The following is a 13,239-nucleotide window of genomic DNA, read 5'->3' on the forward strand; positions in this document are numbered from 1 at the left end:
CACTGCAATGCTACCTTTTGTAAAAGATCTAGCACAGGATTTTTGTGCTTCTAGAGCATGGCCTTTTCTGGGTCATGGATTTTAAAAATGTACCTATTTTTCCTAAACACTAGCAGACTGCAGATGAATGTTGTGGCAGAAGAGCCACAAGGATGCTTAGGGAATTTGAGCATCTCCCCTATGAAGAGAGACTGAGAGCCCTGGGGCTGTTTAGTGTGGAGAAGAGAAGACTGAGAGGGGATCTGATCAATGTCTATCAATAGCTGTGGGGTGGGTGTCAAGTGGAGGGGGCCAGGCTCTTTTTGGTGGTGCACAGTGATAAGACAAAGAACAATGGGTTCAAACTTGAACAGAGAAGATTTCATCTCAACATGAGGAGAAACTTCTTTCCAGTGAGGGTTTCAGAGCCCTGGAACAGGCTGCCCAGGGAGGTTGTGGAGTCTTCTTCTCTGGAGACTTTCCAGCCCCACCTGGATGCATTCCTGTGCAGACTCCCCTAAGTGATGCTGCTCTGGCAGGGGGGTTGGACCTGATGATCTCTTGAGGTCCCTTCCAACCTCTGATATACTGTGAGACTGTGACTAAAAGTATTTTTAAAAATCAGCTGTTTTCTTATCACTTTTTTGTGAATATAGCTCTTCCAATTATTGCTGTCTTGTAAAATTCCAAAGCAGGGAGCCTATAAAGCATGAGCAGTGTGTGCCTTGTATGAGGCAGTGATTGTAGGAATCTTTCTTACTTCTTGAAATGTCTTGGATTGCTCATTCATCATCTGAACTTTCCCATTTGTGATGCTGCATTTGACTTTGAGGAATAAGTGTGTATTGTAGGTGGTTGAAATCATTGGGAAGGATTTATTTTCAAATGTAAACATCTGTTGTATGGAAAGGGAATAGTGAAAGGAATGGGGCTGCATAGCTGTCCCTAGAGACCTACATCCCATAACAGAAATGCCAATAGAACAGAGAATGGAGAATGGGAGGAAGACTTCCAGTACCTGAAGATGGTCTACAAGAAGGATGGAGAGAGGCTGGTTACAAAAGCCTGCAGTGACAGGACGAGGGGCAATGGCTTCAAACTAGAGAAGGGCAGATTTGGATTGGATATTAGGAACAACTTCTTTACTATGAGGGTAGTGAAACACTGGAACAGGTTGCCCAGGAAGGTGATTGAGGCCTCATCCCTGGAGATATTCAAAGTGGGGCTTGAAAGGGCTCTGGGCAGCCTGATCTAGTTGAGGATGTCCCTGCTGACTGCAGAGGGGGTTGGACTGGATGACCTTTGGAAGTCCCTTCCAACCCAGACCATTCTATGACTCTAATCACTGTAATTCACATGCCAGCCTTTTCTTCTTTGTTTTTCTGCTGCTGAAGAGGCTGGATTTATTCTGGAGTTCAAAAGCATGTTCCAAATTTAGGATGGGTTACATTAATGGTGTGACCTGATTGCCTTTAATTAACAGTGAGAGTCATCAGTCTGTTTATTTGAAGGAGCCAGATTAATCTGATATTGATAGAGCATAATTGTGCTTAAATTTTGCTGTATGCTTCATTTCTCAGATAAATCTGTGCTAATATTAACTGAAGAAATTTAAAAAGGAACTGAGTCAAGCTCAGAATGAAGTTTACATCTGTAAACTCTAGAATGTTATATGGGATTGGTAGGTATGTTTAGGCTCCAGTTTACACAGCAGAAGTAACTACTGTGGGTATAAATTAGAAATTGCCTAGTCCTTCTGTTTCTAAGTAGAAGCTACATTTGTGCCTATTAAATAACATTTTTTCACTTCTGTCTGATTCTAGAAGCATTTGCCTATAGTAGGAACACAATGAATAGCCCTCCTGAACTTTTATGGAAAATTCCTTCAGTACTTCTGTGATAAAAGGGTGCATGAGTCACTTGGAGAGTTGACTGTGAGCTTCACTTGCATTATCAGGACACTGTATGGTTTCGAGTGAGGGAATAGTGAGAAAGGGAAAACAACTGCCTGCAGTGAAAGCAGAGTGTGGTGGAATCAGATCAAATTTCTGCCACCCAGAACATCACTTTTCACAAGATACTTTTGCTGAAGTGTTGCCAGGAGAATGTCTATAAATAATTCTGTAGGTAATATCCATATAATATAGTATTTTAAGGTTATAATATGCTGTGGTAGGTTGTAATTAACCCACAACTAATTTGGAGAAAATTACCCCCAAAATAAAATTGCCAGACCAGCTCAGGAAGCCAATGAAGCTTTATTTACAAGCAAACTGAAATCTAGAAATATGAATTGCAATGAATGTGTACAAAATATACAATATATGTGCAATTTATAAACAACACAGAAAACTTCTCAGACCCCCCCTGGATTTATCCAGGGGACCTGTTTAGTTCCTCCCTCACTCCCTCCCTCCATCCCATTGCCTCACACAGTAGTCAAAACTCCTATGGCAAGGCCATAGGAGAGAGAGAGAGGAAAGTTGCAAACAGAAGCAACAGAACAAGAAGAGAAAGAACTGTTTATGCCACTACTCTATATCCCATCAGCAATCCAATGAGTTATACAGACCTTACCATTATTTTCCTTTTGCATCCAATGGTAATTTTATTTTACTTTCAGTTTTTGCAGTCAGGGACTAGGCTAAAGTTTCCCCTTCAAACTGTAACAACAATACAGCATTTTAATTAATGCATGTAATGTTGAAGGTACTACATAATTATTTCACACTACAAACTACAGTGTTAAAACTTGATTGCTGGTCAAGAATCTCCTGGAAGAGGAAAAGTGAATGAAGCAAGCTACTGAAAGTCAACTTTTGTACAAAACATGAAATCATGTGGATGCATTTCCATAAAATTTGATTTTTCTCTCCCATGTTCAAATTTAGCCACTTATTTTTTGCTTACTAAATACTTGAAGTGATGGAGAGATATCTCAAAAGTATCTCTCTCCTGCATATATTTTCCAAAACCCATATAACAGGCATGTTGAAATACAAAGGACAGTTGTGCATGTGCTTATGGGATCTAAGAGTAGAAATTCATCATTATTTTAAACTGTTAAATGACTATATCATCTGTGATCTTTATTTCAGACTGTGAACAAGTGCAACCTCCTCTGTGGCTACAGACTTTAATGAATGCTTGCAAGCAATCAAGCAATTTCAGTGTTCAGGGTGTCACTATTTCCCTTGTGATGGACTTGGTTGGATTGACTCAATCTGTTGCTCTCGTCACTGGAGAGAATGTGAACAGTGTGGAAACTGCTCAGCCTCTTAGCCCTAGCCAGGGAAGAGTTGCTGTGGTCATCAGACCTCCTCTTACTCAAGGCAATCTGAGATACATGGCTGAAAAGACAGATTTCTTCAAGGTACAACACAGTATCTCATTGCTGTTTTCTCTAGACTTCTTTTCCTGGCTGGTGAAGGCTGACAGTCCTGGCCACTTTACTGTCCTTGTTATGATAAACCACTTTTTTTTTTTTTCTGTGTGTTTTGAGAACACTTTTAATCTGTGTTAGACTCTAAAGGAAAATACACAGTAAGTTTTCCCAGTGGGCTTGCCTTACTGACTGTTTGGGTGAAAATCCTGGTTTGAATGAGCATTTAAAAAATGTAAGTACAACTTGATTGAAGAGGATCATTAGCAAAGGTGTGAAACTGAGATGTACATAATGCAGGACTCTGGCAAGCCACAATCTCTGCATTTGTGTAATTTGTGTAAGAAATCATTTACGAAAGACAATCAGCAGCAAGGTCTATTAAGTAGTTAATTGTATTTTAATGAAAATTCATTTTTGGAGGTGCCTGTGAGTTCTGGCTCCAAACAGGATTATTTTTTTTTTGTTTTATGTAGCAAGCTATTGCAGCATTTCAGACAGTTCCTTGTGTTCACATGAACAAAAAGGACAGTTTTGTAAGTTGCCTATTGATCATCTTGTGTCATCAGATGTCATGTTTCCCATCACTGCATAGAAGTGAAGTAGTCTAAAGCAAAACAAGGTGTGATAGCTCATTGACTTGTGTTTCTTGCAACTTCTATTTTCATGTACAAAGCACATAGCTTTAACGCTTTGGGACCAGTTGGGTGATGGAACTCCTCAGCATCATCAGAAGAGTGTGGAGCTCTTCTACCAGCTGCACAACCTCGTTCCATCCTCTAGCATTTGTGAAGATGTTATTAGTCAGCAGTTGACTCACAGAGACAAGGCAAGTGTTCATGTATTTACTGAAAGAAAATGGATCTGGTGTCTCAGGGGAGAGCACAACTAACTTCAGTACTGAAAAAAACATTGTCTTACACTGACTGTTTCAGACATTAAAAATACTCTTCTACTTGCATGCAGGACATCAGATTTGTCCACCCTCTGACACTGCCACCCTCTTTTCTGTATTCCCACTCACAGGGAACCTTAACCTTATGTCTGTAGCTTTCATGATGTCTTCATGCTTCACAAACATATGAAATGTGTTTATACATTTTTTTCTAGGCTCCATTTTAGTTCTCCTAACCACTCTTCTTGTCCTGTAGAGCTCCAACAAATTTAAGCACACTCTTTAACCAACTGTAGTTCGGTTCTCTAGTGTGCTCCCTCCTATTTAATCTGATTCCTGCATTTTCTCTAATAATTTGTCCTAATACAGCATCTAGACTTTGTGCTTCCTTTCTTCTACAGAAAGAAGAGTTGAGGCCTTTATAATTCTTTACATTTTAGATATACAAACTGTTTTCACAACCCCAACAGAATGAAAGATAGAGAATTACTTGCTTACATACTCTGGCAACTCATGGTTGTGTGACTTCAGAAGCAGTTTTCTTCTTGCCTTTCTACCAGGGGAGTAACCATGTCAGCACAAGTGAATGTGAGCCAATCTGTCACTCACTGCAGTTCACAGCTTGGTATATTTATAAAACTGCTGAGGATTTATAGTTTCATTTATTAGGCTGATTTGGGAACTGCTGTGACTGTGCATGTGGCACTCACTCATTTCTGCCAACCTTCCTGTGAAAACAGTAATTGCTTACATCTGCCCAGCATGGGTTGCAAGGGCCTTACATGTGTATGGCCTTACATGCAAGGGAGTCATGTGTATGTATTTGAGGGTTGATATTTTTGTTCTTTATTCAGCAGGTATTAGTAAATTAGTACTTCCTAGGAGTAATGTTCTTTGTAGGAGTGTTGTGTCTGCCTTTTTGTTGTTTTGTTTTGTTTTTCTCCTGTGAGAAGCAGACTAAATACAGGTGATGCATGCTTTGCTTTCCTGGATGCTGCTTTTTCTCTTGGTTTGGTTTTTTGTTTGGTGGTTTTGTTTGGTTTGGTTGTTTTCTGTTTGTCTGATGTGATCTGTCTTGTGTCCTTTCTGTGATTTTTCTGGCTTTTTTAGCTTTTACTTAAAATTTTCATTCTTGTGGCAGATACTGCTTGTATTAACTGTTACAAAGCCTCTTAAATGCTGCATGCTGTAAGTGAAATCTGGAAGTATGCCAGATTGTCACAGTGGTATTAACAGTTCTCAGGTTGATTGGAAGTATCTATACCTACTGTTCATTCCATGTAAATATATGCTTTAAGAACCAGCAAGTGAAAACCTTCACCCTTTTGTCTCTGCTTATCATCTAGTAATTTACTTTAAGCCCTGATTGTGTTTGGAAGTTATTTTAATATTCAGTATAATCACCCTGGTTGCTCTGCTTGCTTTGTCACCCCTACAACTGCTTAGCATCTTCCTTGTCTCTTGGGTAAGGCTGTTTTAATACACACACCCATGTATTTTATCATAGTATGGCCTTTGCTGTTGTTTACAGCCTAGCTGGAATAACTTTTTGCCTTGAATCAGCTACAGTAAAGACAGAGAGGAATTAAAATTGTTACTTCAATACCATTGTCACTATGAAGTGTTCTGCATTTCACAACTAGTCATTAGAAGTCCTTTGGGCAGTAAGCATGTCCCTCTTTGTCCAAATACAAGTTACAGAGCTGAATTTGGCATGGTAGTGATAGACTTTTATCTATCTAGCTACAAAATACTTGTCTCTGTTTAGCCAACTTATTTTCATTCCCTTATTTCTGTAGATACTGTGTTTAATCCCATCATTGTATCTCTACAAGTTTCTCTTTTCTCTGCTTCTTTCTGCCTCTGTATGCCTGAATTTTCATACTGAAAAGCTTACCTGTATCTTCCTGCTTTTTCTTCATGATCTTTTCGAGTGCCTTGAAACATGTAGATAAATCAACTGAGAGCAGAGCTGTGCAACTTGCAAGAATGAAATAAGCATTGTTCAAGCTATGACATTAAGCATGTAAAAGATTTTCAAGCCAAACTATGAAACTAAGGCAGCTAAGATCAAGATAGGAAAGAATCCTTTAATGCCACTAAGTTTGTCACGGATACCACTTGTTGCCTGCTACTGTTTCCTTCTTAGAAAATAGGATTTGAACACAGAGTCAGAAAAGTTAACTTTAATATATGCATTATATCTTTTAAACTGCTATATAGCTCTTTTGTTTCCCCCCAGTTCTTATCAGAGGCTGTTGTATTCTGATAGAACTAACTTTTATAACTTGGTTCACAGAAAGTAAGAATGGAAGCTCATGCAAAGTTTGCAGTGCTGTGGCACCTCACCCGTGACCTTCATATTAACAAATCTTCTTCCTTCAGCCGCACCTTTGACAGGTTGGTGACTGCAAGCATTGTTCAGTCGAAATAATTTTCATTTAAAATTTTTGACTACATTACACTGGTAGCGTAGAGTGTATATAGAACTACAGTGTAAGTGTGGGAGCCAGGGAGGGGGGACAAGAAATAAGTTCATGTTAGACAAAGTTGGTTTTGCGATGCTATAGAGTGTAAGCTGTCCGTTTTTCTGGTAGCTGTAAAGGGCAGGACAAGAATGGCCACATGATTCCTTGACATCATTGTGGTTAAAATATTTGTGTACATTGAACAGAGTATCTGAGTTCTTGCTGTGATTTGGTAGAAACAAAAGCAGGAGACAGAGATCAACTCAGAAGTCAGTTATATAAGAATGGAAATAACAGTAAAGCTAAAACAAAAAGCACTAAGATGTGAAAGTCTTTTTGTTTAATCTGTGTGGCTTGTTGGATAAGATGTCATCTATGGCAAGCAGCAGAGGATTTCTGGTTTGCATTCTGCTATCAGACTACCTTTTTAAAAAGAAAATAAAAACAAATGATCCAGACTCTGAACTAGCCTTGTCTTCAAGACTCAGCTAGCAAAAATATTGTGGAGAGTGCTGATCTAAATTTTACTAACGTATACTTAGCTGTAGGAAGCAAGGAAAAAGGTTCATATTTCTTTGGCATGATCTGCAATGAGTGGCAGTAAGTGGTGATAAATTCTGTGCATAAGGCAAAGATCTTATGATCATGTACTACTGGAGGTAGTAAAACAGTCAGTAAAATTCAGAGGCCAATGTGTATATTGTTTCTCCCCACTTCTGGATAGGATTCTAAAGGCTAAAAGTGTTAAGAAAGTGACAGTCAGAAGTGCTGAATTGTTGACTATATTTCTCTTCATTCCTGAACAAAAGATCTTTCAATAAATTATCTTTTCTTTCCTATGCATCTGTGTGAACTGGCTTTTAAAATGTTACCTTTCTGTGCTACACTAGCACCTAGTAGGCAACCAAAGCTTGTTATGCCAGTAGCTGTGTGAATATTTGGACTCACCATATAAGTGCTACTGTTAGAGCAGCTGACTTAACTGACTTTATTACTAGTTCTTTGTGGCCCTTTCTTCATTAGGCTAGAATGAAATATAAAAACTTCAGGCTGGAAAGTTTAGAATCCAAAGAAAATACAATTTTATGTGGAGAAAATACTGGAATATGAAAGGATGTGTTAAAATTGACCATATATCAGATCAAAATGGGTTTATTCTGTGAGTAGTATAGAGTTTGTGCTAGGTTAATTCGTCTTTCTGTTCTAGGTCTCTGTTTATCATGCTGGACAGCCTTAATAGCTTGGATGGTTCTACATGGTCAGTAGGCCAAGCCTGGTTAAACCAAGTGCTTCAGAGGCATGATATTGCAAGGGTTCTTGAACCTTTGCTCCTGCTACTTCTCCATCCAAAAACTCAACGTGTTTCTGTTCAGCGAGTGCAGGCTGAATGTTACTGGACTAAATCTCCCTATCACCCTGAAGAAGAAAATGAAAAGCACTTTATGCAGAAGTTTAGCTGTTCTGATGGTATGTACACAATAAGACTGTAGGAAGTTCCTTATTTAATATCTTTATTTGTTATTTGCTTGGAACATTAAAAAAAAGTACAAATTTTTGAGGGTGACTCAACAAAACAAAGCTGTGGAGTAGCTACTGTGCATTCATGCTTGTTTTTTGTAATTCTAGTTTGAGTGTCCCAACTGTCATTGAAGTTCTATTGTTCTCAAATTAAGTTGCTGTGCAAGTATTATAATACAGAGCATTTTGTTGTGCCTTCCTGAATATAAGTAGAACTTTATAGTTAGAAGCTTAACCAAGAAATGAAACACTCTTATGAGCTAGGACCACTGATGCTGGACTGGCTGATAACATGCTGAGAAGATCTGAAGGTGTTTGCTTGTATTGTGTAGTTTTAGTAATGTGCTAACAATTTTTTGTGAAAATAGAAGCAGATAAGACTTCCTAAGGTTTTATGGGAGAGTTTTGTTGGCTTGCTAAGGTCTCCTGCTAAAGTAATCTTGCTTTTGGTTATGTGAATGTGTGTCATTTCCTATTACCATTATTTTCTGCTGTGAGGCAGAAAGACACTATTTGCCATGCCTTTATAGTTTGAACTCTCAGTAGTAGTTTAAATTCTTACTCTGAAGAACAAAGTACTATGTGTATGATTTATTTTTTTTTCTTCCAGCGTTTTCCCATGTGCCTGTAAGCCAAGGACAACTTATTATACCTAAAGAAAGCAATGAAAAACAGCTTGCTGTGGATGAAATGGAGAACTTCAGCCTGACTGTCAACCCTCTGAGTGACAGGCTTTCCTTGTTAAGTACCAGCAGTGAGACCATACCTATGGTTGTCTCTGATTTTGACCTTCCTGACCATCAAGTTGAAATACTGCAGAGTTCTGACTCCGGTTGTTCTCAGTCATCTACTGGAGACAACATCAGTTGCGAAGTGGAAACAGAAAGCATGAGTGCCCAGGATAGCTCTCAGACTCTGAGAGAAGACTCACCTGATGAAATCGTGCAACAAGTAGTTACAGATCTTATATGCAAAGTTGTAAGCAGTCTTGGAGAAGAGACTGAACCAGTTAAGCATAATCTGCACTCTGAGGATACTTCGTGTAAATTGAGTCCTTTAGATAGCTGTGCAGAGGTGACAAACAGTGAAGATCAAACTATTCAAAGTAGCCAGAGCAGTTTGCTTAGTGACAGCTCCCAACTGCTGTCAGCCTCAACTGAGACTGGCCTTGAGAGCTTAAGAGATGAAATTTCACGAAATAACTCTTCACCCTGTATTGCAGAGAGCCAGCAGTCCCTCTCTGATTTCACTCTTGCTTCCACCGAGTCAAAGTCCAGAAAGCGAAGCCACAGCAGCATTCAGTTCAGCTTTAAAGGAAAGCCACCGGAGAAGCTGTCAGAAAAAGAAACCATTGTTAAAGAGGCTGGCAAGCAACCAGGTGCAAAACCTAAGGTGAAAATAGCAAAAAAGAAAGATGAAGAGAAGAAGAAAGCTCAAACAGAAAAGCTTAAACAAACAAACGTCTTCTTTAGTGATGGCCTTGATCTAGAAAACTGGTACAGTTGTGGAGAAGGAGAGATTTCAGAGATAGAAAGTGATGTGGGGTCTCCAGGAATGCGGAAATCTCCCAACTTCAATATCCATCCCTTGTATCAACACGTGCTGCTTTATCTCCAGCTCTATGACTCTTCCAGGACATTGTATGCTTTTTCTGCAATTAAAGCAATCCTGAAAACAAATCCCTCAGCTTTTGTCAGCGCGATCTCCACTACCAGTGTCAACAACGCATACACTCCTCAGCTTTCCCTGCTCCAGAATCTTCTAGCCAGGCATCGAATATCTGTTATGGGCAAGGATTTCTACAGCCATATCCCAGTTGATTCTAACCATAACTTCCGGAGCTCTATGTACATAGAAATCCTTATCTCCTTGTGTTTGTACTACATGAGGAGCCACTACCCGACCCACGTTAAAGTCACCTCACAAGATCTCATAGGAAACCGTAACATGCAAATGATGAGCATAGAAATTCTGACACTTCTCTTTGCTGAGCTGGCAAAAGTCATAGAAAGCTCTGCAAAGGGCTTTCCTAGTTTCATTTCGGACATGTTGTCCAAGTGCAAGGTTCAGAAGGTGATCCTGCATTGTCTGCTGTCTTCCATCTTCAGTGCACAGAAGTGGCACAGCGAAAAGATGTCTGGGAAGAACATAGTGGCTGTAGAAGAAGGCTTCTCTGAGGACAGCCTCATCAATTTTTCTGAAGACGAATTTGACAATGGTAGCACTTTGCAGTCACAGCTCTTAAAAGTGCTGCAGCGGCTGATTGTGCTGGAGCACAGCGTCATGACTGTGCCCGAGGAAAACGAAACGGGCTTTGACTTTGTCATCACAGACCTGGAGCACATTGGTCCCCAGCAGCCCATGACTTCTCTTCAGTACTTACATTCCCAGCCCATAACCTGCCAAGGGATGTTTCTCTGCGCAGTGATACGAGCTTTACACCAGCACTGTGCCTGTAAAATGCATCCCCAGTGGATTGGCCTTATCACTTCTACGTTGCCTTACATGGGAAAAGTTCTTCAAAGGGTGGTTGTGTCAGTGACTCTTCAGCTCTGCAGGAACTTGGATAATTTAATTCAGCAGTATAAATATGAAACAGGATTATCTGATAATAGGTATGTGTATGTAGGGGTGTATAACCTCTTTAAGCAGATTTGATTGTGTTGAGTTACTTTACAACCAGATGAACTCATTTGAAAAATTCAATTTCTTATTGTAGGCCTCTCTGGATGGCATCAGTCACCCCTCCAGATATGATTCTTACTTTATTAGAAGGGATCACAACAATAATTCATTACTGCCTCCTGGATCCATCTACGCAGTATCATCAGGTAAACTTAGCTGGGTGTCTGAGAGCTTCCTACACAGTACATGCCCAATTAAGGACTGGGATTTTGTTAGCAGATAAGAAGATATGAGTGGCAAAAACACAAAATACGTTGTCTTAGCTATAAGTATGGGGGGGTTTATTATTAATATTCACATCCCCAACAGAAAAACAATTTTCTACTAATTATACCTCTAAGACAATAGGATTACATGTTTTGGGTTGGGTTTTGGGTGGGGTATTTGTTACCCTGAAATAACTGAAGTAGGGATTCCTTCATTTCCAGACCTCTAAAATGCTACTTTCTGGAGCCGTCTTTGTTTCATGAACCTCTCCAGACTACTTATCCTTTTGCTTTCTCTTGGACTGTGTTCATCTCACAATATGTCAAAACATTCTCTTTCTGCTCCTTCCATATAGTCTCAATTTGTCTTTTCAGGGAAGCAGTAATTTTAGATGTGATTCTGAGCAGAGTTAATAATTTGGCCCAGGTTCTGCAAGAAAATGTTTATCCTGCTCTCTCTGCACTCAAGGGCTTTCATAGAATCATGGAATGGTCTGGGTTGAAAGGGACCTCCAAAGGTCATGTAGTCCAACCCCCTCTGCAGTAAGCAGGGGCATGGGGTTCTCTTTTTTGGTGTTTTGTTTGTTGGTGGGTTTTTTGTTTAGGGTTTTTTGTTGTTTTCTTTTTTTGTGTGTTGGTTGGTTTTTGTTTTGTTTGTTGTTGTTATTTGTTTTCTTATGCCCCTTTGCTTTCCATTCATTTAAAAGTAGCTGAAAAGTGTTTATTCTCCGTACAAGTAAATGCTTTTGCCTAGATTATTAGTTACACTTAAAGTACTGAAATAAGTGTTTTGCAAAGATACAGGCAGATGATACAAAATTGATACCTGTAGACATGAGGCCTCACATTTCAGAATACATTTGATGTTGTGCAGCTGAGTTAAAAGATTCTTTAACTGTTTTTTTTTTTTAATAGACTCAGAATCTGTGCATACTACAAGAATTCTTGAAAAACTATTTTGCAAAAGCTAAGGTGGAGAGCTTCCGTGTTTGTTCAGTCTCTATACTATGTTACTTATGCATTTTACATGGATATTTAATGCTCTTCCCACTCTCTCTCCTTCAAACCCACTAGCTTTTGGTTAATGTAGATCAGAAGCACTTGATTGAAGCACGGAATGGGATCCTGTCTATCTTGCATATGATCATGTCTTCTGTAACTTTGCTGTGGAGCATCCTTCACCTTGCAGATTCTTCAGAGAAAACAGCTACTGCTGCTGCTGCATCCATTACCACTATTAATCTTGGATCAACAAAGGTCAGAATATCAGGGATATATTGCTGAAGTTATTCATTAAAACCTTTGTCAAACTAAATCCATCTCCATTCCCTTAAATATAAATTGGGTTGTAATACCTTTGTCCTCATCTATTCCTCCATCCCACAAACAGCTTTTATAACTGAGTATTGAATTTGCTTTCAAACTTGAGTGTATTAATTCAAGACAACGTCTCACCTCTTTGCTGTCTATAAAGAAACTGAAATACATCCTGGAAGTATTCAAGTCACCCTCTTATGCCTCAAAAGATAGAAAATCTTAGTGTAAAATCTCAACAAACAAGAACTCTCCTCTTAAAACATCTAGCACTCTGACATTTGTGAACTAGTTTCTTTTGTATTCAGTTCCCCTACAGTGGTGCCACTGGGCATGGGGAAATGTCACAGACAGTGAGTTGGTAAGCCTAAAGAACAGAACCTGAGAAGGGATCAAATAGAATTATAATGAAAACACTGTCTAGCCCTCTTACTGGAATCAGTTCAGACTTCCCTGTACTTTAAACTGCCAAATAGGAAATTATAACTTAAATTTTTAATGTTTTAAAATAAGACTTCCCCAGGTAATTTGAATTCTGTCAGATACTGTTTGTGATGATGCTGCATTGCATCCTTTTCAACCTTTGTCATTCAGATTGAAGGAATTAAAAATAGCTCAGCTAAGACTCCAGTGTCTTTGCACAGACAACATCCATGGTCTTATCTGTGCTGCCCAAGGGTTTCCTGAAAGGAAAGGGGTCTGTGAAAAAAGAATGAGCTTTTGTACTCTGGTTAAAGATTAAATCTCTTTTGTGTATAGAATCAAAAATGGTCTGGGTTGGAAGGGACCTCC

The 13,239-nt window shown here is 39.2% G+C and overlaps 1 protein-coding gene across 1 annotated transcript in view; it reads left to right on the forward strand.

Annotated features, from left to right (window-relative positions):
* Window positions 1-13,239, forward strand: part of DOP1A (DOP1 leucine zipper like protein A) — a 62,393-nt gene that overhangs the window by 26,933 nt on the left and 22,221 nt on the right. Inside the window, exons 15-21 of the mRNA XM_054393203.1 lie at window positions 3,078-3,352; window positions 4,038-4,190; window positions 6,556-6,656; window positions 7,932-8,195; window positions 8,875-10,857; window positions 10,962-11,073; window positions 12,208-12,390. Of these exons, the coding sequence (XP_054249178.1) occupies window positions 3,078-3,352; window positions 4,038-4,190; window positions 6,556-6,656; window positions 7,932-8,195; window positions 8,875-10,857; window positions 10,962-11,073; window positions 12,208-12,390 (3,071 nt within the window). The remainder of the gene's footprint in view (window positions 1-3,077; window positions 3,353-4,037; window positions 4,191-6,555; window positions 6,657-7,931; window positions 8,196-8,874; window positions 10,858-10,961; window positions 11,074-12,207; window positions 12,391-13,239) is intronic.

This window comes from Indicator indicator, chromosome 2, assembly GCF_027791375.1.
Source record: "Indicator indicator isolate 239-I01 chromosome 2, UM_Iind_1.1, whole genome shotgun sequence".
Classification (NCBI taxonomy): Eukaryota; Metazoa; Chordata; class Aves; order Piciformes; family Indicatoridae; genus Indicator; species Indicator indicator.